The sequence below is a fragment of the Protobothrops mucrosquamatus genome, unplaced genomic scaffold (genome assembly GCF_001527695.2).
Source record: "Protobothrops mucrosquamatus isolate PMUCROS unplaced genomic scaffold, P.Mucros_1.0 scaffold482, whole genome shotgun sequence".
In the NCBI taxonomy this organism is placed as follows: Eukaryota; Metazoa; Chordata; class Lepidosauria; order Squamata; family Viperidae; genus Protobothrops; species Protobothrops mucrosquamatus.
In genome coordinates this window covers 448,341-469,517 of record NW_015386802.1, presented here as the reverse complement: position 1 = coordinate 469,517, position 21,177 = coordinate 448,341, and the positions used below count along the sequence as shown (strand labels likewise).

At 36.1% G+C, this 21,177-nt stretch overlaps 1 protein-coding gene across 1 annotated transcript in view; it reads left to right on the top strand.

Annotated features, from left to right (window-relative positions):
• Positions 1-21,177, top strand: part of PTPRN2 (protein tyrosine phosphatase receptor type N2) — a 519,027-nt gene that overhangs the window by 61,327 nt on the left and 436,523 nt on the right. The window contains exon 8 of the mRNA XM_029284276.1: positions 6,221-6,300. Within this exon, the coding sequence (XP_029140109.1) occupies positions 6,221-6,300 (80 nt within the window). The remainder of the gene's footprint in view (positions 1-6,220; positions 6,301-21,177) is intronic.

The following is a 21,177-nucleotide window of genomic DNA, read 5'->3' as shown; positions in this document are numbered from 1 at the left end:
AGCAATATTTTAGAAAGAGGGAAGGAAACATATGCATGTTTTCATTGATTTATTGATTATGTGCTAATAAGTCAGTGTCAACTCTTATTCATCACAGACGCAGACTTTCTCCATAAATATTTGTCCCCAGCTTGTTCCTGGCTTCCAATGATGCATCCATCCATCACCCTCTTTGCCAGTGCCATCCTCTTTTTCTTTTCCCTTCATCAAGTCCATATTTAGAAATAGGAAAAGTGATTATATGTGTATTATTTAAATTTGTCTAAAGAGATTGCATTAAATTATTTCATGGTACAAATGAAATCCCACACTACATAAAATAATAATAATAATAATAATAATAATAATAATAATAATAATAATAATAATAATAATAATAATAATAATAATAATAATAATAGTAATAATAGTAATAATAATAAAGTTGGAAGGACCCCGGAGGTCATCGAGTCCAACCCCTCGCTCAGGCAGGAACCCTACACCATTTCGGACAAATGGCTGTCCAGTCTCTTCTTAAAAACTTCCAGTGTTGGAGCATTCACCACTTCTGGAGGCAGGTTGTTCCATTGGTTAATTTTTCTATCTGTCAGGAAGTTTCTCCTTAGTTCTAAGCTGCTTCTCTCCTTGATCAGTTTCCATCCGTTGCTTCTTGTCCTGCCTTCAGGCGCCTTGGAGAATAGCTTGACTCCCTCTTCTTTGTGGCAGCCCCTGAGATATTGGAACACTGCTATCATGTCTCCCCTCATCCTTCTCTTCGTTAAACTAGACATACCCAATTCCAGCAACCGTTCCTTATATGTTTTAGCCTCCAGTCCCCTAATCATCTTTGTTGCTCTTCTCTGTACTCTTTCTAGAGTCTCAGTATCTTTTTTACATCATGGTCACCAAAACTGGATGCAGTATTCCAAGTGTGGCCTTACCAAGGCATTGTAAAGTGGTATTAATACTTCACGAGATCTTGATTTTATCCCTCTGTTAATGCAGCCCAGCACTGTGTTGGCTTTTTTGGCAGCTGCAGCACACTGCTGGCTCATATTTAAGTGATTGTCCACTAGGACTCCGAGATCCCTCTCGCAGTTACTACTATTGAGCAAAGTACCCCCTATACTATATCTGTACATTTGGTTTTTCTTGCCTAAATGTAGAACCTTACTTTTTTCACCATTGAATTTCATTTTGTTAGATAGCACCCAGTGTTCAAGTCTGTTCAGGTCTTCCTGTATCTTAAGCCTGTCTTCTGGAGTGTTGGCTATTCCTGCCAGCTAGGTGTCAAGCTGGATAGATGGATAGATGGTGTCAAGCTGGATAGTTCTCCATCTATCCCCTCGTCCAAATCATTGATGAAGATGTTAAGAGCACTGGGCCAAGAACAGAGCCCTGGGGCACCCCACTACACACTTCCCTCCATGTAGATGCAGTTCTATTGACGACCACACACTGAGTACGGCCAGTCAGCTAGCTACGAATCCATCTGGTGGTGATGCTGTCTAACCCACATTTTTCTATCTTATCGAATAAACAGTCCTAACTTATCCTAATAAACAGTCTAAAAATTTCACTATCCAAATTGCTACCATTCTATAAAAAGATTTGCCTTAACCAGAAACTAAATGACATTTAATCAAACATGAAATATCTACTTACCCAATAGAACTATAAGTCCTTTATATTTTTCAAGATAATTAGAAATTAGTGATTTTTACATACTCCATGTGTCAGATGAATAGAAACACACACACACACACACACACACATACACAGAGACATACACACACAGACACACAGACACACACACACACATCTGTATAACTATTCAGAACCCAAGAAACTGGCTTCATTTGTTATCTAAGCATGACATTTGAAGATATCATTTTAAAACAATGTTACTTCCTTATGCCTAAAATTCTTCCTTCTGGAATTTAACTATTTCTTCAGTACATACTTCTTAAATTCTTTTCCACTACGGGGTATAGCAGACTGTCTAGACTGACTAAAATCTTCCTTTATATTTTATTAATGAGGATCCACATGAAGAAGTGTGGTCATCTGAGATTCAATCCATAATCTATAAATACTTAAAGTGATCTCATTTATAAAATTAATTGTGGCCCTACAACTGAAATGATGTAAACAATATTCTATTGATTGTGCACCCATGCTCCCCACTCAAATTATCTTGCTTTTCAATTTAGTCATTGATGAGTAACTCATATTGTTCCATTTCATGATAGAATTAGGGGGATGCTGATGCTAACATTGAAGTGCTGCTTAAAGAGAAATGGAGAAGGAAGAATGTCAAATTAATATAAATAACTTTCTTATAAAAACCAGCTAATTATATACTAGCAATTTATAACATTACCAGTATGGCTGTATCTTCCAAAATTTTCTTCTATTCAAAATTAAGCCATGGCTGATATGGAGATAAAATGATATGCTTTTGGTTATAATTTGTTATAGCAAATTTTGTAATTTTACTATAATGAGAATGTTTTAAGAAAATAGCCTTGAAACAGCATTTAGACACTAGAAATAAGTAAATTATAATCTCATTTACAGTATGCAAGCTAGGCAATTTTGAACTGATAAGATTTTTTCCAGAGAATATGCTGTTGATATTAGTGATGCCATGTGACAGAATGTGCCCCCCAATGAATAGTGGAAGAAACTAATGGGACTGGTGACAGATATGCTAGCAGTATGGTTGCTACAAAAAAGGACTGTGCTTTAGATATGAGAATATCAGGTATAGCAATCCTCTCCCCAATCAATCCAGAATTCTCACTTGAGACACAAATGATCAGTCTCTGTTATCATATTCTGGGTACATAATGTGAAGAGTCTATGATGCTGAGAAAAAAGAAATAAAAAGGATAATCAGTAGCAAGATAGATGAATTTAATTATAGTGGTGCTGGATGTATCATGGGTAAAATCTAAAGGGCCAGGTTGGGAATATATCTTTGAGAAGGTTTATCTATGTGATCACTAAGAATTGAGATACTAATGGAGGAAGATTTTCACACCTACAGATGGGATTCTGTAGCACTTTCATCTGCTGCACTTGAGCTAGATCCCTTGGTAGAACTATGAGGAGGACTGGGGGATATTCTGAGAGGTGGTCTTTTAAACACTTGGGTCTTAAACAATGCTGTGTTTAAAAATGTATACCAACTGGTTCAGCTGGCTTCATTGCACCACTGTGCTACATTACTAGTGCCAAACTGCTGATCAGAGTGCTGGATGTTACAGTTCTGTTCTGCTTTCAATTGGCTCACAAAATTCAACAAATCAAACAATCAGCTCTTGCAAGTCAATACAGTGTAACTAAGCTCCAGGACAACACTTATCCTGGGCTTCATAAACTCACATCAGTTTCTTGAATTAGCCCTAGTAACTCACAAGTAACCTGTGCAATTAAGTGCAGTTAAGAACTGTAATTAAATGAACAAATGAACATGTGCTTTGCATCAACTTTTAAACAAGTTTATGGGTAGTTCTAGGTAAAGAATAGTGTAGTAATCCAATTGAGAGGTTGTTAAAATATGTTTTACCAGTGAAAAATAGATAAAGAATAAACTTGTTCCTGAGCCCCCGCCCCTGTACTTTGAATGGAATCAAGAAGATCCTCAAACCATTCATATGCCCCTTCAGGTACCATGCTACATTATGTATAATAAGCCAACTTCCTAATTACTAACCTGAGAATCATTTATATACAGAAATTCTGATATGTCTGACATGCTTCACTTTGTTGGCCCTGATATAGTCCAATGGTTAAAGCCCACCTCTTCCATAGTAGAGATTCAGTATGAGATAAATCTTTCCTTTTGAATAAAGGGAACCAGGTTGAATGCCCAAGTAATAAAAAAGAGAGTGCAATGACTCAATGGTTAAAGACACTGAGCTTGTCAGCTGGAAAACTGGCAGCTTGGTTCAAGACTTGAGCATCGTGCAATCAGGTGAGCTCCTGTTCCTTGCCCCAGCTCCTGCCAACCTAGCCATTCAAAAGCATGCAAAGGCAAGTAGAGAAATAGATATAACTTTGGTTGGAAGATAACAGCATTCTGTGTGCCTCTCGGTGTACAGTCATGCCAGCGACATGACCATGGAATTGTCTTTGGACCATGCTGTCTCTCTCAACTAGGAAATGGTGATAAGCACTGCCCCCTAGAGTCGGACATGATTGGCAAGGGGAACCGTTGCCTTTAATAAACAATAAACTTTATCCTGCAAGCAGATGCCAAGCAATTGCACAGCTTTGCCTGATTTGAGTAAAAAGTGAATAGAGCTTTTCTATTCTGAAGACATTACCTTCCACATTTCTGAATGACTGTCTATTTGATCTCCATGTGGATACTGAACAGCAATGTAAACATTGTAGATCTAAAATAATCTTCCGCTCCCACTTTCTAGTAACTCTCCTAAGTTATGGAATTTAAATTAAGCAAAGAGTAGACATAATGTGTCTCCTTTTAAATACAGTTATTATTTCTCCCTTCTGAACTTCCCATTAAAAGCCATCAATGAAATACATACTGGAGGCTTTTCATTATTTGCTAAGACATGGGTAGGAGGGGTAAGGTTGAAAATGGAAGAGTAGTCTAGGTGAGGAAACTGTTTTCTATTTCCATTGTTGATTGATAAAAGTAAGGCATAAAAATTGAAAAGTTTTCTTCAATTATACTAGTAGGTCATTAAAAGAGAGGGGAATGTTTAGGAATTAATTGGAAGGAGAGAAATAGGAAAGGAAAGGAAATTGTATATATGCCCATGAACGTTTACAGAGTTTAGAGGCCGGCTTATTTGCCACATATATAGTGTATTTTGAGATACTTGAATCTGGTGGCTCTTATTTTATTTTCCAGTGCAGGAAATGATTACTAGAAATTTACTCACAGTATTGAGCCAAATTATGCAGAAGTATTTTTAACTGTAGTTAAAATATGTAAATAAGGTCTAGACTCCAGATCTGAGTTATTATTCCTTTTTTGATACTATTTTAATAGTGAGCTCTCATACAAAAATCAGAAATGATTTACGATAACATTTGGTGACCGGGAAATAAACCTTTGTGACTTATAGATTTGTAATTCATGGATAGCATTTGTTTTAGGTGTATTTAATTCTTGCAGCTATAATATAATAAGCACATGATACATATAGTTTTATCAATATTTTCTCTAAGAATGAACTTCCTATGCTTTGCAGATCGGAAGTAAAATGCACCACAATATTTCATCCCATGTCTATGTGGTATAGTGAGTAAAGTTTTAGTTTAGGACTGGAGAAGCTTAAAGTTTAGGTCCAATCTCAGTCATGGAAGTTCATTGAAAGACACATTGGTTTAAATCGGTTAGAAGCTAATGTAGTCACTGAAGAAGCAAAACTTATCTTCATTATTTACAATCCCTTCCTTTCAATTGCCTCTTCCAGGCTGGTTGGAACTTTTAAAAGCCCTTCCCTCTTAGGAGTTAGAGACACTAGCTCTTCGTATCATGCCTCCACTTGTAAATAAAAATAAAAGATAGCCTGTCCAGTTCTATCCATTATTGCATCTTTTTCTTATAAACATCAGTGGGAGACATCCACTTGAATGGATATAGGTGAATACATTCTAATAAAGATCATCACTAAAAAAAGAATAAAATTGGTCCCTGTCTCAGACAGTGGCAATTTCAAACTCAATGGTGAAAAATGAATGATCTCTTCTCAACAATTACAATGACTTTACATAACATGACATGACAAAACTTCCTCATGATATCATTGAATAGATGATTCAAAGAATATACACTACTAGCAATACTTGGCATATAACCGTTAGTATAAAATAGCTTATTTTGTATAATAACATCTTGAAACCCACAACATCATTTTGATGTCATTGTATCTTCTTTTAAAAGCTATTATCAATTTCAGCAGAGTCAGACCTGGTTAATGCTTAGATGGGAGTCCATCAGAGAATGCCACAACTAAAGGCAAGATTGATTTTTGTTTTGTAATGAATGAAAACTGAACAAAAATGGTCCTGCATTCTGGGTTTTTTTTCATTTGTAATGAAGTTATGCATCCTAATTTTAGTGAGAGTGTTAAAAATGATTTACACTTTTTAGTTCTGTACCTAAAAAAGGAAAGTAAAAGGGCATGGTTATCTTTGGACAGATATATATTTTATCTTTCTTGGTTACCAATTTCTTGTTTTAACTCCCTTTTTGTAGCATATTGGGGCCAGCTGTGACCTTTAAAGTGCACCCAAATGCTCTCGGTATCACCACTGCTGATGTTGTCAGAATAGCAGGTAAGAATCCTTATTTTTGAATGCAACCATTTTCAACCTGTCATTTAAATTAGAAAGACAGTCACGGCAACAAGAAAATTCTTCTTATCAGAAGATTGATGTTTAATGAATAGGTTTTTGAAGAAGTAGTAGTAGCTGAAATAGAACATCTTAAGTGTAACATCTCTCATTCAGATAGAAATGCCAGACACTTCCTTGTTTGTGAAAGAACTGAATGAAATGGAGAGGGAGTCTTGGATATAATAGTGAAAGAGAACTCATAATGTTGTATATGAAGCAAAAAAAAAATCTACTCATTAATGAATATTTGATCTTGGTGACCTCCAACTTGTATAATTGCATAGCACAGAAGAAAAATGGTTACAATTAAGTTTTTATTTCTGGAGTATAGAGGCCATAACCGTGTTTTTGCTGTCAAATTAACAATTTCCCATGACCTACATATGGTAAGTACTATAAACTGACAACTAAATCTCCTTCTTGAAAAGAGGTACAGCAAAGCACTCTAGATTTGATTACAGACATTCTGGAATCTAGTCTTAATTGTAAATTGTTTTCTTAACAAAATCATGCTTGGAATTCTACTTGACTATATTGAGATGGTCTGTGCTTTTTATTGGCTTCTACTAGCATAAATTAATTAGGAGTTCACTGCTGTCTCTTCTCTGGGTTTTAGCTTATAAGGATTAGCATAACTATATTACATTAAACTATCACTATCTGATCTGGATGCTATTTTCTTGTTTGTATTTCTAAAGTCCGCTGTAATTTGTTTCTGTACACCTACAAAAGGGTAGTCGATGTTTTTAGTCTTTCCCTTGATATTTTTGTAGTTCAGGCATCTTCTATTTCTTGTGGCTATCTCATGTGCCTCCATGACAGCCTCTTGACCATAGAATGAAACTGTCTAGAATAATCAAAATGATATGAACAAAATAACATTATAGTTTATAGAAACTTTATTGGTACTGGATTTTGCCATTGCCAGTTTTTCTTTCAAAACTCATTTGTTGGGTATGTATGTATGATGGGTCTGTGAAGGCCTTTTCTGTTTCAAAGTTTCAAGAAACAGAAGGAAGTATCTCATCGAATCTTGAGCATTAACATTAGAATGTTAAAGGCTAGCCCAGCATAAGTATTTTTCAGACTATATGAAAAAATTGTCTTTCCAGATACCAGATTTTATGTAGAATGATGAAACTTTGTGCATAGCTAACATACGACTTGCAAAGCAAACACATATATAGGATGTACAATCCAACAATCCATGCAATATAGAAGGTTATCTTTGCAGCAGTAAAACAACAATTGTTACTATTATTTGGTACAGAAAGATTAAAACAAGAGATATTTAAAAGTCTACTTTACGAGCTATATTTAACAGATATATCTGTAGGGCATGATTAAGGGAAAATGTCAAGTTGCAATACATACAACTAATCAAGAATCTATTCATTTTTATATGTCTATCACATAAAAAATGTGGAACTTCAGTTGTACTACCACAGCCATTTATTATTTTTATTTTTATTTTATTATTATTATTATTATTATTATTATTATTAGATTATTTTATCTATTTGTTTATATTTATATATCAGCTCAAAATGGCAAATATCTAATTCTCCTGCCTCCTGTTTTTCCCACAACAACAATATTGTGGAGTGGTTTGGGCTGAAAGAGAGTGAGTAGCTCAGAGTCAGTGAGCTGACTTTCATGCCCAAGGTGGGACTAGAACTTACAGTCTCCTGGTTTGTATGTCAGCCTCTTCACTGCTGTATCATACTGACTCCCTATTTTGACCATACTGTATGGATATTCTTAGTTAGTATGTAAAATTTGTGCAAATCTCTTGAAAAGCCATTGAAATGTGAACCGTGCCCAGCAAGGCTCATGGGTGGATTTCTTGCTTAAGAAAAGGGTATTGTGTGTGCTACTGAAAACATTGCAACAAACAATCTAATGGATTTTCATACTGTACTTGATTGCTAGTAGATAGCCATGTATAAATCCTGACAATTTAACAGATCCATCAAGGCCATTTTTGTAAATGTATGATAGAGGAAAGGTTAAGAAAACATTTTTAATCTTGTCAACATAAGAAATGTCTAAATTCTATAAATACGGAAACTGTTTATGTTATGACATTTGCAAATTTTGCCGTAAAAATGGAGAATGACAATAAGAGAAAAATACACTAAACCCTAAATCTATCTTTTTCCAGATATTCCCTGGCTCCAAATTCATTTGTTGTTAATTAGAAATTATGTGTGGAATTGAACTTACCAATATTATACTGACCACTTGTCTTGCTTAGCCAGGAAAATATTTTCTGGCTTGACAAAGACCCTTGTAACCTAGTTCCAAGATCTTGGAAATCTTCTAAGGTTTTCCTGTCTCCTCTAGAAATTGATTATCAACAATATTGGAAGCACTGCTGTATTTAACATAAAACAACAATATGCATTCATTAAAGGTTGTTTCACTTATTTTCTTTGGTTCCCCTTTAAGCTGACCTAAATGTAGATAACTATTGTCAATAAGACAAATTTTCTCTCTTTGGGACAGTCCTATAGATCTTGTAGATATATTATTATATGTGCAATTATAGTTTGCATAATTGCTGTGCATATAGCAGTTACATTTGGGAATCTTATCCTTCCATTTAAATTACCTATCTACAAATTATATTAAACTGAAACACATATCACCTTGGGGTATATCTTCTTCCAAAGATGATATTTTCAAGGAAACAATAAACTTATTAAAACAGCTGTAGTCAATAATGAAAGTGGCAATACATGAAGACAATTACAAAAAAAATATGTTATGTTTTACTTACACTTTATGTAGTTTTTTATCATCCTGAATTAAAATGCTAACTATATAAGGCATTTTCTGTAGTTTTTATCATCTTGAATTAAAATGTTAATTATATAAGGCCTCCCAATGTACTAAAATACTGAGTTTTACCTTTATCACAGCATCTTTATCTACTGTAATGCAAATTTATGTATTTATTTATGTAACTGTCTCACTTCATGTGATTTTGGGAGGCTCACAGAATTAAAACAAAAAACAATCAAGAATTCTACCATTAAAATCAATTAAAACAGTTAAAAATAATTTATAAGTGCCCATTTCAACATAATAGAGCTTTTTTAAGTTAATTGTTGAGTAAATTATTGGTAATTTAGCAGTGAGGAATTCAGATTATGAATGGATTGCTAAGACTTTATCTTTTATCTGGTCCAGATCAGTACACCTTGTGTTCAATTATTAATTTCCTAACATACTCATATTTTCTCTTTTCATGTTAGTGAATCACAGCAGTCCACCATCTTTCCAGCTCCTCTTAATTGAAAAAATGTTTTGTTCATTCATAAACATTAATGAATTGATTTTCTTAAAGCAGTAATGTTTGTTTTTCAGGTTTACCAGGTTTCAATGCATAGCAGTAAGTTTCCTTGCTTGCACAAGTCTGAAGGCATTCTGAATAGCAATAACATCTAGACTTTTATACCGCTCCACAGTGCTTTACAGAATTCTTTGAGCTGTTTACAATGTCAGCATATGGCTCCCAACAATCTGGGTCCTCATTTTACCAACCTCGGAAGGATGGAAATCTGAGTCAACCTTCAGCTGGTCAGAATTGAACTCCTGGCAGTAGGCAGAATTAGCCTGCAATACTACATTCTAACCACTGTGCCATCGTGGTTCTGAGTTAATTTTGGAAGCATGCAAAACCTGAATACAAAGTTTTCCAGGCATTTGTACATTTATGAAATATCAAATTCAGTTTTGAGAATTATTGGCTATGTTGCCGGGGATAATCCTAAGAAAAGAATAATATTTGTACAACTAAAAAACCGGTTTTTGAACAACTCTGTATATAATCACATCTTTATTTTTAAAATATATTTTTTTAAAAATTAAATCAGCTGAAGTTGAGATCTGTTTTCAAGTTGATTTAATTCCAATGTTAACTTTTTAAAAAATTATAGTTATATACATGAGCATTGGAAGAATGAAATTCAGCAGATTTTATTTTACTTTGTTTTATACTTAGTCATATTGCAGCTTTTATACCCATTAGGTATGTGGATGTTTGCCTGATAGCACACATCTCTGAAGAAATAGGATGGAAATAAACATACTATAAAGCTTTAAATGATTGAAAATCACTTTAAAGCATGCATAGACGACATGCTAATTCTTTTATATTTTTTAAAACATAAATCACATAATAGTTGGATAACAGTGTGTTTGCTGGGTTTACATTTGTAAAGAAAAATCATTGGTCAAGCTATTCTCCAAGGCGCCTGAAGGCAGGACGAGAAGCAACGGGTGGAAACTGATCAAGGAGAGAAGCAACTTAGAACTAAGGAGAAACTTCCTGACAGTTAGAACAATTAACCAATGGAACAACCTGTCTCCAGAAGCGGTGAATGCTCCAACACTGGAAGTTTTTAAGAAGAGACTGGACAGCCATTTGTCTGAAATGGTATAGGGTTGCCTGAGCAGGGGGTTGTACTCGATGACCTCCAAGGTCCCTTCCAACTTTATTATTATTATTATTATTATCATTATTATTATCATTATCATTATCATTATCATTATCATTATCATTATCATTATCATTATTATTATTATTATTATTATTTTCCACATATTCAAACAAATGGTAGATCCCATCATCTATATTCTTAATTTTCACTTTAATATTTTAATATTTTTCCTTTGATCAGTATCTTTCTTGATCAATGTATTTTGCTGAATCAGAGAGTTTTTCCATCTTTTTTTCCCCAACCAATTATACAATTTGTTCCAGATTTCATAATAATCTGTTTCACTCTTGTCCTTGAGTTCTAACGTCAAGCTATCCATTTCAGCACAGGATAAAATCTTGTTTATTACCTCTTCTTCTGAGGATGTCTCATTATCTTTCCATCTCTGTGCAGAGACTAATCTTGCTGCTGTTAGCATGTGTAGTAATAGGTATAGGGATCCTTTATTGTATTTATCCTTAATAATACCCAGCAGAAAGAGTTCTGGCTTTAACTCGATGTTCTGCATTAGTATCTCTTCTAACCACTGTTTTATCAAATGCCAAAAATTTTGTGCTTTTGAACATTCCCACCACATATGGTAATAGGTCCCTAGCAATTCTTTGCATTTCCAACATTTCGGTGAGATCTTTTTGTCCATTTTAGCTAATCTCACAGGGAGAAGAACATCTTATAGAACATCTTATATAGGTTTTCTTTGTATGCAGTAGCTAATGTGAGCTTCCTATTCCTTTCCCATAATTCTTGTCAGCTATTTAAATCAATGCCATAACCAAAATTTTTACTCCAAATTAACATTGTGCCTTTTACTTGCTCTTCCAACGTATCCTGTTCCAATAAGTATTGATATATCCTTTTTATCTCTTTTTCCTCTGTTCCTAATAAAATTTTGTCTAATTCTGTATGTTCTAAATCACTTTAAAGCATGCATAGACCACATGCTAATTCTTTATGTGTTTACTTTGGGCTCATTGCATAAGTGGCACACAGTAACATTTCCCTATGTTTAGCTTCACTGTCATTAGTTAAAGGACATACTGTAGGCAAGCTGTTACTTAAACAGTTGGCATAAGAGGGATGAAGCCAAGCAAGGATTGGAGAACCCCAATTCTAATTAAAATAATACAACTGAACATGATGCCTAGAACTGTTCTTGGAAAATAGTGCCTATATTTGAGTTTGGGTTAGCACTGTCAAGAATATGGGTACATGTAAGCCATTTAGAACATTTTTTGCTCTCTTCCTATGTACTTCATTATGAATTTACCATTCTGCATTGCTATGTATGTTTTTACAGTGACTAGTAGTGTAATGTACATCCCATGTACTGTAAACAATTCTGGACAAGTTCTTTCAACTATGAATTAACACACTGTCCCAAAGAGACAGTGTATAGCATAGCAGGGAGCCATTAATATGGTTGCCATGATACAGAAAAGAGGTTGAGACTCTAGTCCAGAAAGAGTTCAGAGAAGAGCAGCAAAGATGATTAGAGGCCTGGAGGCTAAAACTAATGAAGAATGTCTAGTCTAATGAAGAGAAGGAGGTGACATAACACTGTTCCAATATCTGAGGGGCTCCCCCCCCAAAAAAAGAGGGAGTCAACCTATTCTCCAAAGCATCTGAAGGCAGGACAAGAAGCAACGGATGGAAACTTACCAAAGAGAGATCCAACCTATACCTAAAGATAAGTTTCCTGACAGTGAGATCAGGAGGTTGTGGGTGCTCCATCACAGAAGTTTTTAAGAAGAGATTGGACAGCCATTTGTCTGGCATGGTGTAGGGTCTCCTGCGTGGGCAGAGGTTGGACTAGAAGAGCTCCAAGGCCCCTTTATCTATTATTCTGGATAAATCAAGGTCATTCATATATCAACTTATCGCTGTTCAGTATAAAACCACTATAGTTACAACAGTTGAAAGCATGCAATTTTTGAAGCAATATTTCTGCAGAAAGAAGTATCAATGACTGTTTTCAAACAGAAGTGCCAGAAGGCTAAGCTCACATAGCCATTTTAGAATCTTTTCCAAAACACAGCAATAAGGATCTAAACCTGGTGATCTGACAACTAAATATGTCCACCTCATTCTTATAAAAATAACTACATATCATCAGCCAAACTGAAGTGAATGCATTAGCAAAGTGGCTTTTCATGAAACTGAACAAGCAGGAAAATCTGCAAAATAAACATTCTTGGTTTGCCATTAGTAGGATACAGCAGTGTATGGTATACAGTAATTACATATATTACTCAAAGCTTGTTTTCTTTTATAATTCAATACCATAAATATGAGGTGACAGCAGTCACAGAAATGGAATACTCATCCAGTCAGTGTTATAAATCTTTTTTTCTTTAATAAGGATGGATTTGACTGGCAAGAGATCATGGGGTTATGATGTTTAAATGCTGTACAGATTGACAAACAGTTTTGTATACTAGATCCAAGCAAGGAAGTGTAACTCTTGCCAAAGCTTTCTATTTGTTTTAGATCACTTACAAATAAAGTAGGCAAAAGCTTACCCATTACTCCTTCCCAACATCTAAGTAATTAATTTTGACAAGTGTTTGCTAGAGAGAAGGTCATAACTGTCAGCATATACGATTTATGCTAATCTGCTCAGCTGGAAAATATTCAGGTAGTAAAGTTTTCATTATTTGCATTGACAACAATAGTGTCACAAACAGGAATATTGTCCTGAATTATGTAGCTGTTTCATTTGGATATATAATAGAGAAGGATATCAGTTGCATATTCTATAATTAGTGGATTATTGATGAATAATATATTTGGTCCTTATTCTCAGTTTATTTTTTGGTAAGCTACATAATTTATATTTAGAACAGTACATAGAAAATATATCTTAAAAAAACCTTTAAAAAACTGCTTTTAAATGAAGTATGAATGCAGAATACAGAATAATAAAGTTGGAAGGGACCTTGGAAGTCTTCTACCCTGCTGTTAACTGTTACCAAGCCACATTTTGTTGACTTAATTCTCAGCTCTTATTTTTACATTTCCATTCACTACCTTCAAGAGAAAAGATAACACAAATTTATTTCTCTGCCGTATATAAATGACTTTCTTACAATCTCTATTTTTGAATCTAACATTCAAAGGGAATGAATCCTAGCAAGGTCTGTAACTTGAGTGGCCATGGACATTCTTCCATTAACAGCTACTGATGGTACTTGTTTTTAAATGTATGGTTTCAAAGTCTATGATAGGTAGAGGGGCATATATGGAATTTGCATCATTCTTTTACTTAGAACTGTACATATCATTACAAGAGTGGCAAGCTGTTGCAATGTCAGTGAAAGTATTCCTTTGAACCAAAATACTGAGGTGGAGCAGATACCTCATTTGAAAACCACAGCTTCTGAGCTTATTTACTGGTGGCATGTCAAGTGATCAATTGAATGGAATTTTGTTGAAAAAATTTGCAGATGATTTTTTTTTATGCCACATATTCTTATAAGGAGCAAAATCTTGCTAGATATTTTCTATGATGAAGCTTTTCTGGTGTTAAGTGAATTGATTAGTTGTCCAGAACATTTCTGATGAAAGAGGGATAATCTGTCATACAATAAATATTCTAGGTTTTTAGCATGCTAAATGAAAGGCAGACCAAGATGTAAAAAAAAAAAAAGAATATTCCTCTACCCAGTGCTGATATTTGTTTTTTAATGTATTTTCAAAATTTTAATAAAATGAATTGTATTTTGCCCTCTCTGTCTCTCTGTCTGTCTGCCCGTCTCTCTCTTTCTCTGAAATAAACAACTAAGGCTGCCTTAGGGTTTGTGAAGATTGTAATGCTGGTATTATTAGCATGCATGCTTCTCTTCTCATGGCATAGTTAGATCAATAGGAGGAGGAGTGTGTGATGACACTTTAGCATTCATTAAAGGCAGCTTATGCCATTATTTCTTTTAAATTTAAATAAGTTTGCATACTTGTAACACCTGCCTCATTACCATTGTAAACTACAAAAGATGAAGCTGGCATAAAATATAATTCAGTTTTCCCAAATAATTAATTTTATGGAGAGAATGAGAATTAAGAGAAGTGGAAAATGTTTAACAATATATGTAGCGGCCACTGCTTAAAAATATGTTATACGAAAAAGGTGTTGGCAATGGTAGGAATGATAGTAATCCATGCTGGTCTCGGAATATGGCAAAACTGGAATATTTGGGTTTTGAAACTAATGCTTCTGTGGGAAACATTAGGAAAAGCACATGACAGCCCTTTTGCTAGTAAACATCTTATTTTGTACCCAGCATGATTGTGCCATACAATAAGGCAAATTCACATTGATTATAAGTGAGGGTCCCATTTTTCATTAGGGCAAAGATTGGTATACAGGTTGGTGCTGAAGTTGTTAAAAATCCTGAGATTGCAAACAGAACATTGAACTGATTCTCTTCCTACATTGTACATCAATGATGTTTTTCCTGTTATTTTTTTTCTCCTTTGTAACCAATGCCACAGTAAATAAGGATGTGTGGGGAAATCCTGAAATAACTCTTGAAGTATATTTTAACTGATTGCTCCCTTAAATGAAGATTATTGATTCATTTGATTACTTCATCTGCAGCATCCTCTTTTAAATATCATTTTTGTTCTTATTAAATAAAAATTGATGTTCCCTTGAGCCTGTGTCTAGTTTGCTAGACAACAATAAGGAAGTGGCATGTTATTGCCATTTTCTGGTATATTTTTTCAACTTCCCAGTCCAACTATGGCCTTGGGGTTTCCTGATTCTCAACCATCCAGAAGTAATCTGATTTGATCCTTCTTAGTTTGTTGATCAGCTATCAATTGTGACTTGGCCCTAATACAATTTCCTTAAAGTGAGAAAGTTGTCTTTGTTACATTGCTGCACTAATTAGTCCATGTATCAAAAGGAATAGGGCTTCAGTTGCACCATATTGCCTTTTTTGACCCCCAGTGCCTTAGAGGTGCATGTGCTGACATGTCCTTTCTTTTCACAGCAATGTTGTCAGACAGGCAGATATCTCAACAGATTTTACTTTTTCTCTGCAGTGTTTCCTGCAAAGAAAACACTTCTTATTAAACATTTCCTATGGCCACCTTGTTCAACTAAATAGAGATTTATCTCTGAATGACCCATCAGTATATATTTCAATTTTTTAAAATTAAAAAATAAATAAAACATTAAACATTAATTAAACATTAATTAAACATTAGGGAACTGGAGGCTAAAACTTATAAGGAACGGCTGCTGGAATTGGGTATGTCTAGTTTAACGAAGAGAAGGACGAGGGGGGACATGATAGCAGTGTTCCAATATCTCAGGGGCTGCCACAAAGAAGAGGGAGTCAAGCTATTCTCCAAAGCGCCTGAAGGCAGGACAAGAAGCAACGGATGGAAACTAATCAAGGAAAGAAGCAACCTAGAACTAAGGAGAAACTTCCTGACAATTAGAACAATTAACCAATGGAACAACCTGCCTCCAGAAGTGGTGAATGCGCCAACACTGGAAGTTTTTAAGAAGAGACTGGACAGCCATTTGTCCAAAATGGTGTAGGGTTTCCTGCCTGAGCAGGGGGTTGGACTCGATGACCTCCAAGGTCCCTTCCAACTTTATTATTATTATTATTATTATTATTATTATTATTATTATTATTATTATTATTATTATTATTATTACTGCCATAGCAGAAATTTGCCATGCTGGGTCAGCAGAAAAGCTGGCATTACTGCCCTGAACATCCCTTAAGTTAAACTCAGTAAAGTGTCTAGTTGAAAATCTGACTCATTCATATGAGCTGACTCATATAGCTTGAGTATTAGGCATGTGCCAAAATGTTCTATATTTAAATATAGTGATTCTAAACTCAAAGGCAAATTAATGAATAATAAATGAGATTTTTAAACTAAACTGATACTGGCAAGTTTTTAAAGCCACTCTTTCTCTACAACATCAAGTCACAATTTGCAAAAACCTTCAGAGAATAACAACTTGTGGATTTAATTACAGATAAAAAAGGAAAACTGACTTCTGTTAAAAACATGAGAAATCATGACCTTAGAAAAAATTAAAATGGAACAGAGCTTGAGAAATGAGAACTCTGTCCTCAAAAGGCAGTCAATTAGTTTGTCATTTTCTCCCTCCTGAAAAGGTGGCTTAGGTTGGGATTGTAAATGAATTTGCCAAATTTATTCATGAAAAATGTGCTTATTCCATGGTTAATTCACGTATATTCAGATATATTTTGTGTGTTTTTAAAGAAGGTGCTTTAAATAGCAAATATCTGTTTAAAGCTTGAAGTATTAAAATTTATATAGTTCAGGTTTTTATTTCTCTTCCTTTTCTGAGGTCCTGTCAAATCTGAACTGGTCTTTCTAGGACAGGGGTAGGCAACCTTGGCTCTTTTATGACTCGTGGACTTCAACTCCCAGAATTCCTGAGCCAGCCATGCTGAGGGGACAGGGAGAGGTTTCCAAGCTGAGCCATGCTGGCTCAGGAATTCTGGGAGCTGAAGTCCACAAGTCATAAAAGAGCCAAGGTTGCCTACCCCTGTTCTAGGAAGATTAGGGACAAAGAACAATGGGATTCTAGTATCTGAAGGAGTCAAGAAAGTCAGATGCTTATCCTGAGTCCAGGTGAAGGACACAAACTCTTGAGCAGGAACATGAGAGAGAGATGGAGAAGGAGCAGGAGTAGGAAGTGAGGCAAAGGTAGCTCAGATAGCTCAGCTTGGAAGGCGGTAAAATTGAAATGTGGAAAATCCAATAGGGAATGTTATGGTATCATTTGTCATAGACCCCTTCATCTAAGGCCCATCTGCTGCCCATCAATATTTTCTCTGGAAGCCTATGAAATTAGCAGTTGAGCCTTGAGACTCAAATAAGTCAGACCATCATGCATTGCCCTGAGTCTCACTGCAAAGGAGAAAATACACCTTGGAACAAGATGAGAATGCATATACAAATGCACCTTTAATGAGTGCTTTATCTTTGAGTATAGATAATTTTTGAAACACCATGCATTCAGATATAGTTTGTCATTAAAATTAGAAGTGTTGAAATTAGAAGTGTTGTATTACCTCAATAGAAAAGAATCTATTAGCATGGTGCAATAAGAAATATTGCCTTTTTCCTTGGACACACACTGATTTCATCTCACAAGAATAAGGAAACTGCATGGCCTCCATTTATCTTCATGAAGATGTAATGTTGCTAACTATGATTGGATATGTGATCAGTGAGTTCATGACATATATTCGAGAACTCTTTATTGCTTGGGATCAATAGTGAAGAATCTTTTTCATTTTTTTTCAATGATAAGGCAGCCATGGAGGCAGAAGTCCAAAATATATACCAAATACCTTAATTCCTTGATATCTAACAACCAACAATGAATTTGGATTGTGATGAGACAACTACAAGAAACAACAAATGTTTTGGAAAGATAATGTTCATATTAAATTTAATCATAGCAAAAAATTGACACTGTAGCCAACACAATGTTGTAATAAGGGTTAAGGGAAAAAAATGCAACGTGGCAGCTTTGATCCACAGTTGTCGCTGCCATCTTGACCTTCTTCCCCACAAACGCTTATGTTTGTAACACATTTAATGAATGTGCTCAGAATGATGTTTTCCTCTTTTCTACTGAAAAAAGTGCATAGAGTTTCTCTGGAAAATTCAGCTTTCAAGGATCATTGAAAGATATTTATACATTCAAGATATTACACACCTTTTCCTAAAGGGCAGTGTGTAAATATGGATCATGTTTTACCTGGTTTATAGGTAAAGTGTGTAATTGACAAATATTGTGAAAGAAGTTGAAGGGGCTGGGGCAATGTTTGATTGGAAATTATTACTATTTGGCTACCTTCAAAAGGAAAGTAGTATAATTTATCTTCCTCATTGTTATCATAAACCAGGCTGCAGTTACAATTAAAAACCCAGTATTCATGACTATGCTAGATCAGGGCTTTTCAACCTTTTCACCCATTGTACCACTTTTAGGATATGGCAACATCCGAGTACCACCAGTCACCTAGCAAGGTGTCAAAAACTTGATGATCAAAAAAAAAAAAAAAGGAAAAAAGTGAGAAAGTACAGGTAGTCCTCGATTTACAACAGTTCGCTTAGTGACTGTTCGAAGTTACAATGACACTGGAAAAAGTGCCCCCCAAGCCACAGCTGAGCAAGACACCTGCCTGCCCAGCGGCGCTCTTCCTCCTGTCCGAGGTTTTCATTGTTGTGAGCATTTCTGTTGAGAATTGGCAGCGGGGGTGGGGTGGGGTGTTTGGTTTTTATCCCCCCATCTGCTGGGTGGTTGCAGCAGGTTTTGGTCACTTCACATGACCCTGGGACACTGTGACCATCATAAATATGAATCAGTTGCCAAGCATCTGAATGTAAATCACAAGACACTGGAGATGCTGCAACATTCCAGTTGATCGACACTTCTTCTGAACTCAGCAGAAGCACCAGGATCAGCGCTGAGCTCCAGCTGGAGCCTGACACTGATCCTGGCACTTCTGCTGAGCCCTGACAGCCCTGCAGCTCCAGCCATCTCTCACTCAGGCTTGTGCAGTGTTGCCACCAGTTCAGCTCATTCCCCTCCCCCACTACCACTTTTCTAGGATGGTCGCGTACCACCTGCCAGGTGCCAATGTACCACAGGTGGTACCCGTACCACTGGTTGAAACTCCCTGCTGTAGTAAACAATCATGGGCTTTCCAGGTTTTTTTTAAGTTACTTTCCATTGATTGCAGAAGAATTCAGTCAAAGCTTTTATATGGCAATGTTTGTTTCATTTTGAGAGGAATTCAATCAAAACAAATATATATGATGTGTTTGAATATTAGTAGCTCGGGTTGATAGCTGGGCTGTTCATTTGCTCTCCTAGTTTGTAATTAGGTTGCAAACGTTTTATCTCCATTTGGAGGACATCTTCAGTGCAGTTTGAAGTGTGTTTGATTGGTTTGTAATGTTGCTTCCGATATTTCAGTTGAAGTAGCTCTCTTGCTCTCACTGGTTGGTAGGTGGGGTTGGTGTCAATGTGTCTGTTCACTGATTGGTAGAGAATCAGGCCTTAAGGAATTCTCTTTCTCTCCTTGACTTTGCTTGGGTTATAACTGTGGTCCCGGTTAGATTGAACTTGTGTCCTTCTGAATCCTCGTGGATGGACATGGGGACAATGGGTCATGTCTTTTGATAGCCAGGGAGTGCTCGTGCAGTCTGTTAGTTAGCTTTTTTCCTGTTTGGCCCACATAGTTCATTTCACAGTTGTTGCACTGGACTTGGTATATGACACCTGATCTTTGATTTGCTTCTATTGGCTCTTTAGAGGGGAGGAAGGAGAAGGAGAGGAGATGGTTGGGAGGTTGGGATGAGAGAATGGAAAGGGTGGTGGGGGCACGAGGTGTGATAGAGAGGGCAAGTAGGGTTACGAGCGATGGAGAAGAAGGGAAGAAAGTTGGAATGCGGGGGTCCAGGAAGAGAGAGGGGGTTAACAGACAACAAAGAGGTGCCTTGGGTGAAGAACTTCTCCCCCCCCCCTAATGTACGAGCAAAGCAGGGAAGGAATGGGGGTGGGAAGGAGGGAGGCAAGAGTGTGTCAGCTTGCGAAAGGATAATCAGGAACCGAACACAGGAAGATCGTTTGGGCCCGGTCACGAGGTCTAGGAGTCGGGTGCAAAAGGCACCACTCCTATAAACAGCCATCCCATTGACTGCTAGTCACCCGGATGATGCTGGCAGAAGGCCGGCGAAAGCTAGGTGTTTTAACTGTATTAAACTTTTATAGTTTTTAAATTCTCCTGGTGGTCTCACAGTTTGTGGTTTCCTGAATATGGATGTACCCAGGAGTCAACCTTCTGTTTTTAGGATTTTAAACAATTATATATATAATTATATATATATAATGTTTGGACATCCTAACATCCACCATAAAGAAATGACACGACCTCGAACTCGAGACCAGGCAGCAACAAGGAATCTCACCATCTCATATCAAACCAATCTAACCCAAAAAAAACCCCTCCCAAACAGAACACTCCCCCAGCCTATCAAAGCACAGCTAACCCCCCATCCTATCAGAGCGCAGCCAAGTTCCTTAACCAATCAGACCACACGTCCACCCATTCAGAACACGACCAAGTCCCCGCCCCCTCAGTTCAAACCCCACTGGCAGTTAAAAGAAAGAAACAGCAGACATTTCATATTACTCTGAGAAGCACAAAGCTAAAAGCACAAGCCTGATGATGATGAATGTGATTTCATCGAAACGTCGCTATGATACTTCTAATCTTACACGGGAGAAAACCCG